A 22,125-nucleotide genomic window follows, 5' to 3' on the forward strand; every position below is an offset into this window, starting at 1 on the left:
GAGTCAGATGCTTAACTGACTGAGCCACCCAGGCACCCCTTGAACCAAAATTTTTTTAATTATAATTATTAATTTGCAAGATGTCAGTGGTTCACTTATGAAAATATTAGTTAGCAAACCAATTACACTGGAACAAAATTCTTAAAACTTTAAAAGTCTGAATGTAGTTGATGAAAATATGTTCGCGCACACGTGTGTGTGTGTGTGTGTGTGTGTGTGTGTTCTCTAACAGAAGTTTATTTCTCATTCCCATAAAGTCCATCACAAGACTGGAGGACTGCTCCCCATGTAGGAGGCTCAGCATTCCAAGCTACCTAGAGTTGCTGGTCCCTGTTTCTGTATGGGCTTCCACAACTGAGATTAGAAGAGCACTAGAATCTTGCACCAACAAATAAAGGCTTCAGCTCAAATGAAAATGTCTTCTACTGACTCTTAGGTCATAGTTTATTTCAGCGTAGGATAGCTCAGAGAGTCTTGTAATAAGACAGGCTAATATCAGCAAAAAATACTGAGAGTGTTTATTTCAGTATTAATTTATCAATAGTGTTTGGAAAAAATAGTGCAAAATCATGTGCATCCTGTTGACAGGTTAGAGTAATATAAATCTAATTTTCAAAGACTATATCTCTTTAATGATGAGAGTGTTGACTTTAGGTTTACGTAGGGAGAAGTCTTGTATTGTAAATGAAGTTGTGAAACATGGAAATGAATCATTTTGGCTTATGTTCATTATTTACAGTAGGACGTAATGTTAGATTACCTTTTTAGAACAATTTGCCTGTTCTTTCTTTCTTTTCTGTAGTTAAAACTAGAGCTTGGCATACAGTTTTGATTTGAATCTATAATTGCTTTAGTTACTAAAGGAAGCTGACATATCTGCATATAGTCATAGAATCACATAACCACAAAGTATTATACCATATTTCTTATATTTCTTTCTCTTTTGAGTTAATAATTTTCATTTGCCTTCCTTTGATATTCTTCCTCCAGTTCTCAATTTTTTGTGAGTGTGCTACATGAATATTTATAGGTTTCAACTATTTTTAATGTTTATTCAGGTCAAAAAGCTGCATGCCATTTTTTGTGCCTCACACTGTGGGAGATAAAAGAAAATTGCCCAGCCTGAGCCCTCATGCCATGTATTGCCTTCAAATAGAATAGACATCTATATAGGAAATATTGATTTACTAGTTAAAAATTTACTGTTCTTTTTTATGTAGAGGACCTTGTAATTTGTAGAAGATCCATTATAGAGCTCTCTTAGAGAGAGAAGTTTTATAGTAATAACACCCTACCCCAGCTATATTTTGCCTTTTCCTTGGGCTGCGGAACATGCCTGTCTGTCCCTGAGCATCAGAGAGACTTATTTCTCTTTACGTTATTTTTGAGGCTTACTTGGAACTCATCACGTTCTCTGCCAAAGCCACACTCTTCTTGATACTTCTGTGTCTTTCAGTGGTGCTCATTTCTGCTAACCTGGAATTGAAAGCTTTATTGCTTACCCCCCTCTTCCTTTCAGCACACGTTTCTTGTGTATCTACCCTGCCCCAAGTGTAACGTTAGACACTGAGTTATCTCTAACATTGTCAGTCCTCTGTTCCATCAGTTAAGAGTTCCTGTTTATTCAACTCTTTGTGTCTATCTAGTCATCCATCCATCTGCCCATCCTACCCTTCCTCCTACCTTCCTCCTACCCTTCCTCCCTACTTCCCTCCTCTCCCTCCTCTTCATCCATGCTGCACCAGCTCTCATCCGGGTTTCAGCTCATTGCCTTTCCACTCTGCTATTACCGCTTGACCTTGGGCATGCCAGTAGCTTCCTAGCTGCTCTCCATCCTCGGGTGCCTCCTGTCACTGCAGCAGTAAGTTAACTGTCCCCAAAAGCATGTTACCCGTTGTCTAATAACCACATTTGCTACTGATGGAACAGGAAGTCTGTTGGCCACTGTTGGCCTTTATATATGTTGCCTTTGTAATCTTAACAACCTTCTGAAATGAGGATTATAGTCTTTATTATACTGATGAGAATATGAGACTCCCAAGTTATTTAACTTGCCCAAAGTCTTAAAGCTAGAAAACGTTGAGCTGGGCTATAACTCATGTGTCTCTACTCAAGTCCTTATGTTGCATTGTGCCACTCTGACTACTGATTTAAGTCCAAACTCTTTAACCTGGCTTTCATGGCATTCCATGTGTTGGCTCCAGCCTGTTCTTCGACTTTGTTTTTACTGTCTACAAACTATTGTGTTCTAACTGCACTGCTCACTGTTCCTGAGTCAGTCTTTTCGTTTTGTTTCATTTCACTTTTCAATTCTTTTCCTTCCTTCCTTCCTTCCTTCCTTCCTTCCTTCCTTCCTTCCTTCCTTCCTTCCTTCCTTCCTTCCAAGATTTATTTGAGAGAGAGAGAGGGCAAGCAAGCATAAGCTGAAGGGGGAGAGGGAAGGGCAGAGGGACAGGGAGAAGCAGGCTCCCCACTGAGCAGGGAACCTGATGTGGGGCTCGATCCCAGGACCCTGGGATCATGACCTGAGCCGAAGGCAGATGTTTAACCAACTGAGCCACCCAGGCACCCCTTGAGACACACATTCTTTCATGGGAATTTTAGAATGTGTCAGTTTCCCCTAAGATAATCCCATTCAAGTTTTGACTTAAGTTTTTGATTATATGTTGATGATATTTGATTTATATGTTAATTTTAAAATCTTAAACACTTTTATAATTTTTAATATTCCCATCTAGGAACATGGTGTTTCTGCTAAGTCTATCTTATAACTTTTGTAGTTTATTTTCAAATAGGTTTTGCATGTATTTTATATCTTCTAGCTCATTGCTAGTGGTATAAAAGTAGGTTACCAATTTTTGTTATTTTGTAACTGACCATCTTGCTAAACTCTAATAGGTTTTAATTTGGTTCTCTGATTTTCTAGATAGATAATCATATATGATCAGACAAATGACTTGGTTTCATTCTTTCCAAATTTCCCCTCCCTCCTTTCTTCTCTGCTGCCTTCTTCTCCTCCCTAGGTCTAAGCTGAATTGAATTAGAACAACCAGAGAGGGTTAAATACTTCATAATGAAATACTAAAGAAAGCCAAATAAAGATGGCAACCAAATATAATAGCCATATTGCTGCTTTGATAGTTTTCAAAGCTATATACAAGCTCATGTGGGGGTCAGAGCACTTCCCTCATCAGCGGAGGCCCCGTGGGTTTTCTCTGCAGTTTTCATAGCATCGTCACTCAAGTGAGCCATCTAACACTGAATGGCAATCTCTTGTGTGTTCCATGATATCTTATGTATTTCCGTTTTATTTCTCCACTCTTAAATCTCTTGAGTCAAGGGCCATATCTGAAAAACATATATTGTATAATTACCTAGCAACTACTTAGTGATTACATTTTTAAGTCTTACACCAATATTGAAATGCCTATTTATGCAGTTCAGTAGTACAAGATAAAATATTAGATGCCTTTTCTTTAAGCCATAGACATCAAAGAAATCAAATACAATGTCTTTAGGAAGAAAATGACATGAAAATCTTCATTATATTCAAACTTCTTATAGAAGGCTACTATTGGCAAGAAGGAAGACTGTTCTTAGTTCTTAAGGACACTATTTTCTTTTTGTCAACATTCTTATTCAGAACACTGACAACAGTAGCTTTTTACTTATTTTGCTTTGCAATACTGGTGGAAGTTCATGTAATATAAGTGTTTTACTATTAATTTAAGTGCTGTATTAATTTTTTAATAAGCCTTTTTTTTTTTTTAGAGCAGATTTGGGTTTACAGAAAAATTGAGAGGAAGATAGAGATTTCCTATATACCTTCTACCCCTTGCTATCAGCGACCTCCCTTGCCCAAGTGGTGCATTTTTACAATTGGTGAACCTACACTGACACATCAACCACCAAAGTCCACAGTTTACATTAGAGATCACGCTTGGTGTACATTCAGTGAGTCTGGACAAATGTTAATGGCATGTATCCATCATTATAGTATCAAACAGAGTAATTTAACTGTTTTAAAAATTCTCTGCTCCGCCAATTCATTCCTTTCTCTCCTACCACCCGGACTCCTGGCAACCACTGATCTTTTTTTTTTTTATTTATTTTTTTTTTACCACTGATCTTTTTGCTGTCTCCATAGTATTGACTTTTTCAGAATGTCATATAGTTTGACTCATACAGTATGTAGCCTTTTCAGATTGGCTTCCTTCACTTAGTAATATCCATTTAGAGTTCCTCCATCTCTTCATGGCCAATAGCTCATTTCTTTATAGCATTGAATAATATTTCATTGTCTGGATATACCAGTTTGTTTATCCATTTATATCTGGATTACTTCCAGGTTTTGGCAATTATGATTAAAGCTGCTTTAAACACCCGTGTGCAGGTTTTTGTGTGCACATGAGTTTTCGACTCCTTTGAATAGATGCCAAGGAGCACAATTGTTGGGCTCTAAGTCATGTTTTTGCTCTGGTCATTGTGCCTGTGCATTTTAAAAAATATATTAATGGGGTGCCTGGGTAGCTCATTCAGTTAAGTGGCTGCCTTCAGCTCATTTCATGATCTCAGGGTCCTGGGATTGAGCCCCTACGTCAGGCCCCCTGACTCAGTAGGGAATCTGCTTTTCCCTCTGCCCCTCCCCCTGCTGGTGTGCTCTCTCTTTCAAACAAACAAAAATCTTTAAAAAATAAAAATATATTACTATTCTGTCTAAGACCGTGAGGACCTTAAAGTCTATATCTCTGTTGTTTTTTTTTTTAAATAACATCTTTTTTTTTTTTTTTTAATTTATTTATGATAGTCACAGAGAGAGTGAGAGAGAGGCAGAGACATAGGCAGAGGGAGAAGAAGCTCCATGCAGGGAGCCTGACGTGGGATTCGATCCCGGGTCTCCAGGATCACGCCCTGGGCCAAAGGCAGGCGCCAAACCGCTGCGCCACCCAGGGATCCCTATATCTCTGTTTTTTATAAGCTGGCATATGAAATGAAAATTCTAGTACGTATTATGATTATATTTTTCGGTTTTTAACATAATTTCTCTGCATTTCACCTTAATCATCTGTTTATTGTAGAATGGGATACACTATCTCTAATATACCTTTTAATCTTAAAATTTGTTGACAGCTGGCAGATTTTAAGAAAAAAGCCTGAGGTTTGATTAAGATGGAAAGGACTGGAGTTTCCAGATTTCCAAAGAAGCAATAGGAGGCCCTGCTTTGAGCTATTTATTTCTTTCATCCTGGATCATTTCCATAAAGTTGAAATATTAACAATCTTAGGGATCCCTGGGTGGCTCAGCGGTTTAGTGCCGGCCTTCGGCCCAGGGAGTGATCCAGGAGTCCCAGGATCGAGTCCCACATCAGGCTCCCAGCATGAAGCCTGCTTCTCCCTTTGCCTGTGTCTCTGCCTCTCTCTCTTTCTCACTGTCTGTCTCTCATGAATAAATAAAATCTTTTGAATAGAAACAATCTTAAAATTAGAAGAGATCTGAAAAGTCATTTAACTTTTTTTTTTTTAATAATTTTTATTTATTTATGATAGTCACAGAGAGAGAGAGAGGGGCAGAGACACAGGCAGAGGGAGAAGCAGGCTCCATGCACCGGAAGCCCGACGTGGGATTCGATCTCGGGTCTCCAGGATCGCGCCCCGGGCCAAAGGCAGGCGCTAAACCGCTGCGCCACCCAGGGATCCCTGAAAAGTCATTTAATACACAACTTCTGGCCCAGTACAAAAATCCCCTCACTAATACCTCTAGCATAGGACGCCTTGGTGACTCAGAGGTTGAGCATCTGTCTTCAGCTCAGGGTGTGATCCTGGAGTCCCAGGATCGAGTCTCTCATCAGGCTCCCCACATAGAGCCTGCTTCTGCCTCTGCATGTGTCTCTGCCTCTCTCTCAGTATCTCTCATGAATAAGTAAATAAATCTTAAAAAAAAATACCTCTAACAGGTAATTTTCCCTCCTTTGTTCAGTTATTTCCAACAATGAGGAATCTGGTGATTTCTGAAATAACATGCATTTATTGAGTAGTTTTTAGGGTTTGAAAGTAATTCCTTTTACTGGACCTTCCCATACTCATGAGTCATGGTCCTGCCTTCTGGAACCACAGAGTAAGTGTACTGAAAGAAATAATCTACTGAGGTATAATGATATTTATAAGCTATCTCTCTCCAAAAAAAAAAAAAAAAAAAAAAAAAAAAAAATAAGCTATCTCTCTCTTTGTACCTTTCCCTTTTGTTCACTGACTCTTCTTTATTAGGCTAGATACCACTTCACTTAGCTATTCCTGTGATGATCTTCAAGTCTCCTAGAAAAATCAATTCATTAAAATTAAGAATTTGGGACGCCTGGGTGGCTCAGAGATTGAGCATTTGCCTTCAGCTCAGGGCGTGATCCCTGGGTCCTGGGATCGAGTCCCACATCGGGCTCCCTGCATGGAGCCTGGGGTTCTCCCTCTGCCTGTGTCTCTGCCTCTCTCTCTGTTTCTCATGAATAAATAAATACAATCTTAAAAATAAATAAAGAATAAATAAAAATAAGAATTCATGGAAGTTTTTTTTTCATATTTATGGCTGGCTTAAGGTGTCATGCATAGTAGATACACAGAAATGAATAACTTATAGGACATAAATAGTTTTCCTTTTTTTCTCTAAATATTTTTTTCAGCTTTATTGAGATATAACTGACATATAATATATAACATTGTTTATGTATGTGTACACACGTGATTTACATGTAGTGAATTGATACACATCGAGTGAAATGATTACTACAGTAAGGTTAGTTCACACATCCGTAACCTCATATAGTTATAACTTTGTTGTGGCAGTGAGAACATTTAAGATTTACTGCTTTAGCAACTTAAAGTATATAATACAATATTGTTGACTATAATCACCAGACTGTACATTAGATACGCAGAACTTACTCATTTTATAACTGGAAGCTTGTATCTTTTTTTTTTTTTTTAAGATTTTATTTATTTATTCATGGGAGACACAGAGAGAGAGAGAGAGAGGTAGAGACACAGGCAGAGGGAGAAGCAGGCTCCATGCAGGGAGCCCAACATGGGACTCTATCCTGGGTCTCCAGGATCACGCCCTGGACTGAAGGCAGCGCTAAACCGCTGAGCCATCGGGCTGCCCAGTTTTGTTTTGTTTTGTTTTTTTGTTTTTTTTTTAATTTTTATTTATTTATGATAGTCAGAGAGAGGGGGGGGGGGGGGGGAGAGACATAGGCAGAGGGAGAAACAGGCTCCATGCACCGGGAGCCTGATGTGGGATTCGATCCTGGGTCTCCAGGATCGTGCCCTGGGCCAAAGGCAGGCGCCAAACCACTGCGCAACCCAGGGATCCCGGGCTGCCCAGTTTGTATCCTTTGACCAACATTTTCCTATTTTTCCCATCCCCCAGCGTCTCCCAACCACCAATCTCACTCTGTTTCCATGAGTTCATTTTTTTTAGATCTCATAGCTAAGTGATATCATATTATTTTGGTCTCTGTCTGTGCTTATTTCACTAAGCATAACGCTCTCAAGGTTTATTCTGTTGTTATAAATGGCAGGATTTCCTTCCCTTTTGTGGCTAAGTAGCATTCTATTGTGTAAATGTGTATATATCTATCTCACATTTGCTTTATTCATTCATTTGTAGGTGGACACTTAGATTGTTTTCTTGTCTTGGCTGTTGTGATTAATGCTATGATGAACATGAAGTACAGATATCTCTTTGAGATAGGAATTTATTTCATTTATTTTGGATTTATACCCAGAAGTGGAATGGCTGAATCATATGGTAGTTATATTTTTATTTTATTTTTGAGGAACTTCCATTGTATTTTCCATAGTGGCTGCATCAGCTTACATTCCTACCAACACTGTACATGGATTCCCTTTTCTCTACATCTTTGCCAGCATTTGTTATCTCTTGTCTTTTTGATGATAGCCATTCTTACAGAAGTGAATTGATACCTCATTGTGAATTTGATTTATAATTCCTTGGTGATTAGTGATGTTGAGTACCTTTTCTTGTACTTGCCCATTTGTATACCTTATTGAGGAAAATGTCTATGGAGATCTTCTGCCCTTTTAAAAATCAGATTGTTGGGATCCCTGGGTGGCGCAGCGGTTTAGCGCCTGCCTTTGGCCCAGGGCGTGATCCTGGAGACCCAGGATCGAGTCCCGCGTCGGGCTCCCGGTGCATGGAGCCTGCTTCTCTCTCTCCCTCTGCCTGTGTCTCTCTCTGCCTCTCTCTCTCTCTCTCTCTCTCTCTCTGTGTGACTATCATAAAAAAATAAAAATAAATAAAAATAAAAATCAGATTTTTTTTTTTTTTTTTACTGTTGAGTTTTGAGTTTCTTATATTTTGGATATTAACCCTTTAATCAGATACATGGTTTACATGCTTTTTTCTCCCATTCCATAGATTGCCTTTTCATTTTGTTGCTTATTTCTTTTGCTATATGGAAGCTTTTTCATTTAATATAGTTGATTTTTGCTGCATGTGCTTCTGCTGTCATATACAAGAAAGTCCTAGCTAATGTCAGGGAACTTTTTTCTGTGTTTTTTCCTAGGAATTTTACCTTTTTGGGTCTTATGTTTAAGTTCTTCATTCATTTTGAGTTAATTTTTATCCTGCTTCTCCCTCTGCCTGTGTCTCTGCCACTCTGTGTGTGTGTGTGTGTGTGTGTGATGAATAAATAAAATCTTAAAAATAAATAAATAAATAAATAAATAAATAAATAAATAAAATAAATAGCTAGCTAGCTTTGGTTAGTATAGACATTTTAATAATATCAACTCTTCGAATCTATGAACACAGATATCTTTCCATTTATTTGTGTCTTTTTCAACGTATTTCATCAATGTGTCAGAGTGTTCATTGTACAGATCTTTTATCTCCTTGGTTAAATTTATTCCTAAATATTTTATTTTTGTTGATGCTATTATAAATAGGATTAGTTTCTTTATTTCTTTTTCAGATAGCTCATTTTTAGTGTATAGAAATGCATAGAATGATTTTTGTATGTTGATTTTATATCCTGAAACTTTACTGAATTTGTTTATTGATTCTAAAAAGGTTTTATTTTTGGTTTTGCTTTTTGGTTATAATTTCAAGTTGAAAATGACAGAAAATAAAATGACTACATAAAGTGAATTTATTGGGTTTGTATGTTAGCAATAAGGGGGGATAGACAGCTTATATCTGTTCCATCCCTTCCTATAGTCTAACTGTGCAGTAGGACGGTCAGAGTGGCATACCTAGAGCAGCATGTTGTGTATAGCGTATAACCAGAAAATATTGGGGCAACTGCACCTAATACTTGTGAGAAAATGGGAATATCTTCCCCTGAAAAAGCTATTATTTTTGTTTTGCTTTTGTGAAGCTAGTGGAAGAGAATGACAGTGATTATTTCAAGCAGATCTTTAAATACTTTTGTCGTATACAAGTAAAGTCACTTCATGATTGAGCCTTTCCCTGTATAAATATGCACTAGAAAGGCAGTTGGAAGTAGTAAGTGGACAGTCATATAGAAGGTATCAAATTCACTCTCTTCTATATTCTTGGCAGCACAGTTGTCTAAGAAGTTTTTTAGAACCAAAGTAGTTGATCTGGGTGTTTAGGGATTTTTTTTTCCCCCGGAAACAAAGAGGTATTGCTAGTTCTCTTTTTCCTCTCCCTAGAAACATTTTGTATACCAAGCATTTTCCTTTATATGTGTGTGTGTGTGTGTGTGTGTGTGTGTGCGTGTGTGTGTGTATTAATTTTTATTTAAGTAAGTTCCATACCCAAGGTGGGGCTCGGACTCAACCCTGAGATCAAGAGTCTCACACTACACTGACTGAGCCAGCCAGGCTTCCGGATGTTTTTCTTTTTTCTTTTTAAGATTTTGTTTATGTATGTATGTATGTATTTAGAGAGCACGTGGGGGACAGGCAGCGGGAAAGGGAGAGAGAGAGAGAGAGAATCTGTAGCAGACCCTGCTGAGCATGGAGCCCAACCTGGGGCTTGATCTCACAACTGACCTGAGCTGAAATCAAGAGTCGGACTCTAAACCAACAGCAACCCAAGCCCCCCCAAGTGTTTTTCTAAGAGGGAATTTTCTGGCTATTTTAACTGGAATTAGAGACTTTATTTGGATAATTTAGCTGATACAGTCATATATTTCTCTAATGTAAAATATCACTATCTTTAATCACATTAATTTTTATGATTTTTGTTATTGACTGATACTACTTATTTATAGAAAAATATGAAAGAAGCTAACATCCTCAGCACTTCAACATAAATGCTGATATGCATTTTCTTATAGCTTTTTTCTAAGTTTTTCTCTTTTAGAAACATTTTTTCCGGGCAGCCCTGGTGGTGCAGCGATTTGGTGCCGCCTGCAGCCCAGGGCGTGATCTGGAGACCCTGGGTCGAGTCCCGCGTCAGGCTCTCTGCATGGAGCCTGCTTGTGTCTCTGCCTCTCTCTCTCTCTCTCTCTCTCTCTCTCTTTCTCTCTTTCTCTCTCCCTGCATCTCTATGAATAAATAAATAAAATCTTTAAAAAAAATTTTCCTTTCTAATTTAGAAGTAAAAAAAAAAAACTTTCAAACACTAACAGTATGTTAAAAGTTATCTCAAGAGTATTGTGTGTGCATTTTAAGAATCTACTTTTTTCATTCACCACTATATATTCCATGAATTTCTATTCAGAAGTGTTTAGCCTGTTTAAGGTGTGTATTGGGAGTCTCTGAGTCTTGGAAAAAAAGGGTTCTTAAATACTTATTGGTGCCATAGTTTAAAACAGTGATTCTCTAAGTATAGTCTGGGGATCCCTGGAGCTTTTTGAGACTCTTAGTAAGTCCTTGAGATAAACATTACTGCCAAAATAATTCTGAGATGTTATTTTCCTTTTTTATTCTTACTATCTTTTTAGTGTAAAGTGGAATTTCCCAGAGGCTTCAGGGCTTCATAATATACATTATTGCACCAGCCTGAATCATGAAGCAGCTATGAGAATCCAGCAATATTCTATTAAGGAAAACATTAAAGACATTTGCCTAAAGAAAAAAAAAGCCTTTCTTCTCACTAAATTCTTTTTTGTTTTGGAAAAGATAGTTATTTTTCATAAAAATATTTGTCTTAACATATAATGAATTTATTGCTACCTTTTAAATAATTTAATAAATATTTTAACATTCCTCAGTTTTAATTTATAAAGCAGTTAATATTGATAACTATAACCTTTAAATAATGTAGGCATCTCATTAATTTTTCAGAGTGTTAAGGGGTTCTGATACTGAAAGAATTAAGAATCAGTTTAGAAAAAGATTGATGGAAAAATCTAGGCCCTTCCTTACATCCTTGTTCTTTAGGTCTCTTTTTAGAATATTACTTACTCTTTGTGTTTTAGAGATCAAGGGACTTAAGAGTTCTATTTCTGTCTCAGATTCTTCCCTGGAACTAAGAAGCTTGTCAGTCTTCCAAAAATAACAATTCTTTGTTTTTTCCTTTTTAGATTTGATGGTAGAGTGGTGGCAAAACTGCCTTTCACCCCCCTTTCCTATATCCAAGGACTGTCTCATCGAAATCTGCTGGGGGATGACACCACAGACTGTTCCTTCATCTTTCTGTATATTCTCTGTACCATGTCAATTCGACAGGTGAGTGACCATATCCACTATTAAATACATTTATTCTTCCTTGCTTTCTGGCCCTAAATTAGCTTTTACTTTTTTAATACCAGAAATATTATAGAATCCCAGTAGCTCCTCTGAAGCTGTTTTAAATGTGTATGGATCTAGACTGTGGATTCTTTGGGATGAGAAGTAGCCATAAACCAAACATGGTTCCATATCCCATTCTTGGAGCTCCTAGGTTCCTTCTTCATTGGAACCATCTAAAGATACAAAAGTGAAGAGCAAGTTTGGTCTTCTCAGTATCATTTCTTCTCTATGCCAGTGCTTTTTGGCACTTTAGGAACACAAACGTAACATTGGGTGACTTTAGGTTATTCACAGTTGAGATACTCAAGTCTGCATTAGAAAATTTACATTTGGCCACCATGATTATCAGACATTCATAGTGAAAAAACAGAGCCAAGAGAGAAGTATAGATCGTTGGGAGACCCCAGAGAGAAACATAACATTTGATTAGTGGGGGAAGATTCAGGCGGAAAGGTTTAGAGAATGAAGTAGCTTTTTGAAATAGAACTTAAAAAGTAAGAGGGGTTAATTAAAGTCTCTGGCTTAAGAACTTTTTATATTTCAGTTTTTGAATACAGCTACCATTCAGCAGGCATTGCCATGGGGAAGTTGACACATGAGACTTGTACTTTTTCTTCTTCTGAATACTGTCAATGGTAGCAGATTTTTTTGGTTGGCCTAGCATGTGAGGAAAAGTAGGAAATGGAATTATAGTTTGAAACTTGCAAAGATCTACTGCTTAAGGCTTTTTCCTCACCTCATCTCTCATCCAACATTCTAACCATTCTGACTTGCCTGACAGCTCCCATGTCCCACTCACTCAGATTTACTTTTTGTGAATGCTCTTTCTCTGGCTGCCTCCCACCTCCTCCTTTTGTAGATTTAGTGCAACCAGGTTTCAAGGCTTCCTGGCAACGTTTTCTGACACTTAACTGCTTTCTGAAGGATAGTTGTGAGAGGAGCCTGGCAAGGTGCACAAATACCAGAAGACTATCCAAATTGTCTAGCAAAAAATCGTTATGTCCTAAACTATTGCAGTGATGAGAAGGATGAAAGGGAGAGGGCAAAGATGAGACATATGCAGAGGTAAAGAAGCAGAACTTGGTGAGAAAGGAGAAATTTATGTGCTCCCAGGTATGGCTTTGGTGACCAAATGGAGATTAGTCTCATTAAGAGGGGGGTATAGAGGAACAAGGAGTAGGTTGGGTAGAAGATAAGCTGTTGGAGATGTTTATGGAGCAGCTAAGTGGGTATGTCCACTGGAAGTTGTATTCTTGTGTAACTGAGATGTATAATACACCTTTCAAAATGTCTCTGTAGTGAAGCATTTTATTTAGTCTGTCTAAACATGAAAACCAGGATAGTGACAACACAGATCTCCTTTGTTGGTTTAGCAGAGGTCTGTTGATTTCCAGAATGTTGCTCTTAAATTTGATTATTTAAATCCGAAATTTTTAAATTCCAGCTTGTGTCCAAATATTAATGAACTACAGTGATGCATACATTCTACTTCAAGCAACTAAGAGCAATTCTACTTTAATTACATGCAGATATTAATACTTTATGTGTGATAGCTCACAAAAGGCATTTTAGATGGACCATTTGCACTACCTGGACATTGCTACCTAGAAATCACCATCTGAAGCTGTAGAGTTTTGTTGTTGTTGTTGTGTGTGTGTGTTTTTTAAAGATTTTATTTATTTATTCATGAGAGATACAGAGAGAGAGAGGCAGAGACAGGCAGAGGGAGAAGCAGGCTCCATGCAGGGAGCCCGATGTGGGGCTTGATCCCAGGTCTCCAGGATGATGCCCTGGGCTGAAGGTGGCACTAAACCACTGAGCCACCCAGGCTGCCCTGAAGCTGTAGAGTTTTTAAAATGAAATAAATGTTAAGAATGATCGTTGAGGAAGTTCAGGTCAAGCTGGTCTTTAAACTCCTTTCCGTTATTTCAGAGAATCTGGTGAGGTGTTTGTTGAGCAGTTAAATCTTATCAGGAATGCAATGTTCATTTATCAGCAAATCTTTTGTGTTAAGGTCTGGATAGTAAATATTTTTGTATTTACTTTTCAGGCCATACACTCTGTTGTAACTACTCAACTTTGCCATTATAGTATGAAAACAGTCCTAGACAGTATGTAAATGAATGAATGGCTGTGTTCCAGCAAAACTTTATTTACAAAACCAGGCAAGGGGTCAGCCATAGTCTGCTAATCCTGGAAGGTTCAGGCAGAGACTGTCACAGCTACTCAGCTCTGCCATTAAGGTATGAAAGCAGCCATGGACAATATATAAATAAGTATTGACTGTGTTCCAATAAACCTTTATTTATAAAAACAGTCAGTGGACCAGCATGGTAGGCTAGCCCCTGAGAACTACAGTGCTTAATATGTGCTATAAAGTTAAATAGGAAGGTAGATCCTTCAGTGGTACAGCTTAATAAAATAATTGCTTATTGAGTACAGAGAAGGGGAGGAAAAGGGTGGCAACTCCCACCCCTGGCCACACACACACACACACACACACACACACACACTCAATGTGTTTTGAGCCGGGAAGGGTGCATACTCAAAATTTTGATTTCTACTTGTCCTTTCCATACACTGATATTATCAGTGCCTGGAATGGGACAATATTACAGTATTGCATAGCTAATATAACAGTGTTGTATTTGAAAGATTTGTTTTGTATACAGTTCTTTTCCCCAAAATCAATGGTGAATTCTGACTTGTTGCCGCATCCCGAGTGGTGCTCATCTTGGGCAGATCATTTTATTACCCAAATTTTAAACAAGGTATTGTAATATATTAAAAATCATAGAAAAATCACCAGTGACCTAATTTTATAATTTTTATTTTAGTAGCTGTATATTTCTGACCTGTTCCTCACTAGTTGTTAGCATATGTATTGGAGGATTATGAACTTCTATCCATTCTGATATACCTTAGCATTTGAAGTGTTACTATGAAATATAAGCTTCTCTCTGAATTAAAATGCTTGTTAGCTTACTATTTCCATGTTTTGTTTTGTTTTGTTTACTTCTTAGGATCTTAGGTTACATGGTAATTGTGTAGATGCCTGTGAAAAGAGCAGCCATAAAACAGAAGGCTTTCAGAAATTCAAATAATAGATGTACTATGATTTCCCCAGTGAGGCCATTCTTAGGCAAAGAAGTAGGCCACTTGGTTTCCGATATATACTGTGGTATAAAGTAGTTTTAAGAGAACATAGTGAATTGGGGTTTTTTTGTTTGCTTGTTTGGGGATATAAAATGGAGTGAGTAATGGGAAAACTAATATAGAATGATTCAGGTTTCCATAATGATTGGTCATATTTTGCCTTATATCATAGAAGTTTTTGGTTATCTGTTTTTGTCCGCTTGTTATATATTTTTTAAAGATTTTATTTATTCATTCATGAGAGGCACAGAGAGAGAGAGAGAGAGACTTGTTATATTTTTTCCTAAGATTTTATTTATTCATGAGAAACACAGAGAAAGAGGCAGAAACATAGGCAGAGGGAGAAGCAGGCTCCCTGCAGGGAGCCAGATGTGGGATTTGATCCCAGGACCCCGGGGTCACGCCCTGAGCCAAAGGCAGATGCTCAACCCGAGTCACCTAGGTGTCCCTGGTTGTTGGTCTTTTTTTTGACTTTTTAGCTTTTATGTTGGAGATTAGCCCTCTCCGTGTACTGTAAGTCACACATAATTTTTCTAGCTTGTCATTTGTTTTTGTTTTCTCTCTCTCTCTCTTTTTTTTTTTTTTTACTATGTTTAAAATTTTATTGGCTGATAGTTGTCACATGTTCTTCCCATGCTGCTAGTCCGGAATTAAATGTACAAAGAGAAACAAAGAACAAAAAAGTTACCCTCAGAACGCAACAAAATTTGAACAAGTGGGGAGAAAAATGCTTATGGCTAGAAAACAAAACTTGTCTCTTAGTTCAGAGAAAAGTTTTCTTTGTACACCATATTTTAATGTGCAGTTTTGTTTTCCATTTAGGAAGTGTGGGAAACACCTATTTAAATTGTTTTTGGAAGACACCCCATTTTGCAATACAGAGTCTTCCAGATTTTTTGGGCTACAGATGTTGAAAGGTATTCATTCCATGGTATTCTCACTTACAAGTAGCTCTTGTCTGGCAGAGCCATCATTCAGCTTTCTGACATTTTGTCAAGGATGAGTAGAGGGGCAAGAATTCTTGCCCGATTTGTTTCCACAATGCAGCCATTTAACATCATCTCATCCAAAATGATGTGTACTTTGTCCAAATTAAACATTATATCTAATTCACTCACTCGGTTGAAGTACTCATCTAACACTTCCACAAAGTTATGGATAAATTCATAAATTGCCATCTCATTCTCTGTGCCATTAACTCCAACCACAATGAAGAGAGCTGCATACTGTCGATATATCAGCTTGAAATCCTTAAATTCAATGAAAGAGCATTGTTCACTGGATCAGGAGAGACAGCTCTTTATGATTTCCGTTTCAAGAAGTGTACGCTTATTAATCTCCACATGTTCACAGTATTTAGAAAGTCGGGTCTGTCCTTGTTTATTCACCATTAGGAAAAAATTTATCATTTTTTTTTTCTGGCCAGTGTTTTTCCAGATAGTTCAAAAGTTATGTCAAGAGGTGCCTGTAATTCTGTAATTAGAACCTGTGCAGCTGGGGGGGGGGGGCGCGGAGTGGGGGCGATAGTCCTGCCTACGGCTCTGGCGAGAGCTCTTCCGAGAGCCCCTCTCCCCCTTTCCCACAGAAGCTTGTTCCCCAGCCCTTGCTAGCTGCGTGGTACGGGCTTCCTTGGGGCAGCCATTTTGACTTTTTTCTGTTTTTGTTTTCTTTTTAAAGATCTTACTCATTTATTCATGAGAGACACAGAGACAGAGACACAAGCAGAGGGAGAAGCAGGCTCCCTGCAGGGAGCCTGATGTGGGACTTGATCCCGGGATTCGGGGATCACGCCCTGAGCCAAAGGCACATGCTCAACCACTGAGCCATCCAGGCGTCCTTTGTCATTTGTGTTTCAGTTTTACTTACAATGGTTTTTGCCACACAAAATTTTGTTTGCTGTTTTTTTTTTTCTTTTTCAGTCAGATTGGTCTTTTGGATTTTAGATTATGGTTAGAAAATTCTGCACTCCAAAGTTATAAGGAAATTCATCCTGTTTTCTATTAGTATTTTTTTGGTTTCATTCTTTGCACTTAAATGATTAGCTAATCCATTTGGAGTTCATACTGGTGTATCTTATTGTTTCTTTGCCAACTATTAGGTGGATTTTTAGGAAGGAAAACATAAAAACGGATTCATTTGAGATCGCAGCTTGCCTACTCCTTTTTTTTCAAAGCCTAAGAAGCCAAAGGGTCAAAAGAATGCAGCGAGGTGAATGATTGGTCTTGAATCTGGTGTGCATGTGAATACAACAAATCCTTGCCATCAGCCTCATAGGATTTTCTCTGGAGTGCCTATCTAAACTCACCTTTGAAATTTGAAGGTCTGTTCAGTCCCAGTGACAGGTGTTTGAGTGGAGGCACTCCTTCCTTCACATCTTGTTCAGATAAGAGGTCTTTTGAAATGTGCTGATGTCATAGGGTGAGCCAGGCAGTGTGATCTGAACCCTCAGGGTAAAGGAATAGGAGTAGGCCAAATGAGTATCTCCTGCCTAGAGAGTCTCAGAGGCTTAAACTTACCAGTGTGACTGCCTGTGGTAGCCGTATTCCTGCAGAATCCTCCAGTTAATCCTCTCTTTATGTCCAGACGCTACTTCCTGTTTCCTATATCCAGTAATTCCAGTGCTATTAATCTTTCTCATTTATTGTGTTAAAATACACACAACATAAAATTTACTGTTTAACCATTTTCAACTGGACAGTTCTACAACATTAAGTTGATTTACGTTGTTATAAAACTATCACCACCATCCATCTTAAAATGTTTTCATCTTCCTACATGAAAACCCTACATAGGCTTTGCATCACCCCTGCACCTCAATCCCTGACAACAACCTTTCTTTTTTCTTTTTATGAATTTGACTACTCGTATTTGTGGATTTGATTTCATATAAATAGAATCATATAATGTTTGTCCTTTTGAGACTGGCATGTTTTCAAGGTTCATCCAATATTGTAGCAAGTGTCAGAATTTCCTTCCTTTTCTAAGGCCAAATAATATCTCATTGTGTGTGTATACCCCTTCTTGTTTATCCATCCGTCAGTGGACACTTCGGTTGCTTACACCTTTTGCCCGTTGTGACTAATGCTGCTGTGAACATGGTGTATTGATGTCTTTCTGAGTTTCTGCTTTTACTTCTTTTGGGTGTACTCAGAAATAGAATTGCTGGGTCATGCTGCAATTTTATGTTTAATGTTTTTGCGGATTTGCCAGCTGGTGTTCAGTTACTGCATCATTTTACCCAGGACTGTTAATCTTAAGGCCAGTTCACCACCAACCTGAGACCATTTAACATTAAAAGGTACGAGTAATTTCTCATGTTTTTGTTTCAGTGAGTGAAACCATAATTTCATTTGCTCAGGGTTAATTTTTATGCTGAACGTGTAAAAACCACGTGTATTTTATGCAAGTTACCTCCAGCAGTGGGGGTGGCCTTGCTTGTTTTAACAAGGAAGTCTTCTGATAGTAGTAAATTAGAGTAGAGCATCTAGGAGAATGAGAATCCTTTCTTAGCAGTACCTTGAAAGTATCAAGAGTTTGCTGAAGTGATTAGATACTTTTACCACTGGATTTCCTGAATTTATGTTTTTAAAGTCTTTTATTTGTGAAAGATTATGATTATATTTACATATGTCAGTTAATAACATCTCTACAATGTTAACCAGAATCCACTTCCTTTACTAAATGTGAGTGATGGTGTAATTAAACCAACATGCCCTTCATGACATGACAATAATGCTCCCCTTATTATGATGGAGGTATGATATTCAGTGGAATTAAGGGTATCTCTCTGTTTCAGTCTTCTCTCCCATCCTTAAGAGCTCATCATCACATTAGTAATAATCCCTTGATAGATTGTTTGTTCGTTTATTCACTCAACAAAACTGAGCACAGATCTGTATCAGGCTCCAAGCTGGGTGCTTAGTATACAGTTTTAAACAAAATTGACACAAAATTATGGTCCTTGCCGTCATGGAACTTTTGTTTCTTGTGAAATTAAAGGGTTAATTTTTCTACCTATAGCTTCACTTTAAAAAAATCATTATCAAATATGAGGATATAGAAGTACATTTATATTCTTTTTTTTAAAAGATTTTATTTATTTATTCATGAGAGACACAGAGAAAGAAGCAGAGACATAGGCAGAGGGAGAAGCTGGCTCCTTGCGGGGAGCCCAATGCAGGACTCGATCCCAGGACCCTGGTATCATGGCCTGAGCTGAAGGCAGATGTTCAACCACTGAGCCACCCAGGTGCCCCTAAAGTTAATTCTATTATATTAGTCCTTCAGAATAGAAGCAGAAACAAAGATTGAACTTTGAACCTAAATTATGATATAATACTAGTTCACATAAGTATTTGTGAATCTGTTTTTCATCTAGTACATATTTTTTCCATGCTAGGATATTATTAATTGATTTACCATTACCTTAAAAGATTTCAAGGGAGAGCAAAAGTAACGCTATACTGATCATATGATAGATTTTAAGCCACATTCCTACTTTAGAAACTTTAAAGTGATGGGGAGAGAGGAGGACCACATTGTAAGTTTGAGGAGATACAGTATTTGGAGGTAAGACACCAGTGTTTGAATCTTGTTGCCACTTTACTGGCTAATTATCCTTGGGAATGTCAACATCTCTGAGTCTCTCTGAGTCTGTTTTTACAAAGGTGCGAGGGGGTTGGTGGACAACCTCAACATGTTAGGATAATCAGAAGACAATGATATAGAATGTTAGCAGTCACATTTTTAAAAAAAATCAACTGGTGCCCCCTCCTTTGGGGTATTTTGTAAATTAATATTTGTTTCCTGGCTCAAGGTAGGATAAGGTTGCTTTTTATAGATTGAAACAGCATGATATGTCATTAACTGAAAATAAATCTAATTGTGTTTTCCCATTTTATCTTTCTCCTTTTTAAAAATTCTGTAATGCTTAGTGATTATATGATTAGCTGCCTTGACCTTCACACTGCAACTATTTCTTTTGTGTGAATTTGTAGCAGCGGAAATGGTAGGTCTGCCAGCTTCCAGCAGGGGTGTTAAGTTAGTCCTGGGTAGTGACGAAATTCAAGAATGGAAGGAAATTTCCTTAATTCCCAAAATTAAAGTACTTGCTTTTTTTATTTTCTCCCTATTATGAGTCAGTAGTAGATTGTGTAAATGGTGATCTCTTGTATAAAAAGTGCTCTAAATCTCAGTAAAAACCCAAGCAAATTTACCTGGTAAACAGCTAAGAAGAAACTGGCCCATTCTTATGAATTTATATGACTGTAAAACCTATGAATGGAATTCTTTCTTTGGAAGCAAAAAGAACTAGTGGTGCTGAGGAAGAATGGAGGAAAGTTTTATTTCTTTTTTTTATCACCCATCTCTTAACATGCAACTGTATGTATGTATGACTATAATCTGTAAAAGATCAGTGAGAATTTGTTATTGTCTCTCTCAACAGGTGTGTCATGAGAATGATAAAAATAAGTAAATTTTATTTATTTTTTCATTCTTGGCTTTCTCAGGGCAAAGATTTTGATATGCCCTGTGTATGTATAAAAACAGGTTCTAATTATGTCGTGTCAGTATATCTTAAGGCCATCAAAATGAGAAGACTAAATGCCTGTCATCTCCTGTCCCTCATCATTAATATATGTCACTTTAAGACTTAGAGCTTAGTTCATTAATGTCAGTATAGCTCATCTACAAGCAGAGTGTTTGCATTTTTAGTACTTAACTTTAAATCAATTAGAGAATGCAGGTGGTTCAGAAAATGATAGCTTAACTAGTAAGTGACAACAGATTATTCAGGCATTACCTTAATCTGATCTCTTTGTGATTTGTATGAGTGCATGAGTTTAAGGCTTTATTTAAAGTATTGCCTGTGGTTGCTGACGATTGGTTCAAGTCTTTATATTATGCCAGGAATTCTTTGATGCTGAGAGTACAGGGTAAGAAGCAGTGGTTTCTACCTTTGTGAAACTCATAGTCTGTGTGGAAAGACCCTTAAGTGGAGTATGACTGATGCTCTTTATACGTGTGTGCATGTATAAAATAGTATTGGAGGAAAAAAAATGTGCTATGGAAGCAAAATGGCTAAGGGATGAAACTAAGATTTTATACAAATGGGACATTTTAGTTGTATCTTGAAGGATAAGTAGGGGTTTTCCAATCTTATCAGAACATTCTTGGTCTGGGAAATAATATAAGTAAAAGCATGGAGGCTTGATAGTGCGTAGTGAATATAAGACTCCTGAGTGGGGAATTGTTGTGTGCCATGGCTTGATGTCAATACCTCACAGTACAGCATTCAGTGATTCCTTTTTCTTTCTCTTTTTTTTTTAAGTGTTTCTTATAGTGCAAGTCTGCTAGTGACAAATACCCTTGATCCTCATTTATCTGAAAATATTTTTATTTTATCTTTATTCTTAAAGGATATTTTCACTGGATATAGAATTCTGGGTTGACTAGGGTTTTTTTGTTTGTTCTAATCTTTCAGCATTTAAAAATGCCTTTCCATTATCTTTTTGCCTCTACTGTTTCTGTAAGAAGTCCTTCATATTGGGCAGCCCCGGTGGCGCAGCAGTTTGGCACCACCTGCAGCCCAGGGTGTGATCCTGGAGACCCAGGATCAAGTCCCAGGTCGGGCTCCCTGTGTGGAGCCTGCTTCTCCCTCTGCCTGTGTCTCTGCCTCTCTCTCTCTCTCTCTCTCTCTGTGTGTCTCTGTGTCTCTATGAATAAATAAATAAAATATTAAAAAAAAGTCCTTCATATCTTTGTATCCCTGTAGATAATTTTTCACTTTTCTCTGGCTGCTTTTAGATTTTTTTCTTTAAGTTTGGTTTTCAGCAGTTTGGCTGGATTTGCCTAGCATATTAATTTTTTTTTATCCTGCTAGGTTATTTTCTGCCCATTCTTTCTCTCTTCTTCTTCTTCTTCTGTGATACCAGTTTCTTACACCTTTGTCTTTTCAGTATTGTCTAAGAGGACCCTGAAACTCTGAGGGGAGAGGGAGAGAGAGAATCTCAAGCAGACTCTGTACTAAACGATGAAACCAAGAGTTGATCGGTTAGCCAGCTGAGCCACCCAGGTGCCCCTATTTAGTTGCCCTTTTTTTTTTTTTTTTAAGATTTTATTTACTTGGGACGCCTGGATGGCTCAACGGCTGAAGGTGGCACTGAACTGCTAAGCCGCTAAGCCACCCCGGCTGCCCTACTTAGCTGCTTTAAAATACAAACCTTATCTACTGATTCCAGCATTTGGACAATC

General features: G+C 37.7%; 2 protein-coding genes across 3 annotated transcripts in view; one reads left to right on the forward strand and one right to left on the reverse strand.

Annotated features, from left to right (window-relative positions):
* TMCO1 (transmembrane and coiled-coil domains 1) overlaps nt 1-22,125 on the forward strand; it is a 51,138-nt gene that overhangs the window by 22,180 nt on the left and 6,833 nt on the right. For both annotated transcript variants that reach the window (XM_038586215.1, XM_038586214.1), the window contains one exon: nt 11,508-11,652. In XM_038586215.1, the coding sequence (XP_038442143.1) occupies nt 11,508-11,652 (145 nt within the window). The remainder of the gene's footprint in view (nt 1-11,507; nt 11,653-22,125) is intronic.
* LOC100684998 (AP-4 complex subunit sigma-1-like) lies at nt 15,806-16,295 on the reverse strand. Its single transcript, XM_038586216.1, is given in 1 exon segment — nt 15,806-16,295. A coding segment is annotated over 1 exon segment (435 nt). The 5' UTR covers nt 16,281-16,295; the 3' UTR covers nt 15,806-15,845.

This window comes from Canis lupus, chromosome 38 (genome assembly GCF_011100685.1).
Source record: "Canis lupus familiaris isolate Mischka breed German Shepherd chromosome 38, alternate assembly UU_Cfam_GSD_1.0, whole genome shotgun sequence".
In the NCBI taxonomy this organism is placed as follows: Eukaryota; Metazoa; Chordata; class Mammalia; order Carnivora; family Canidae; genus Canis; species Canis lupus.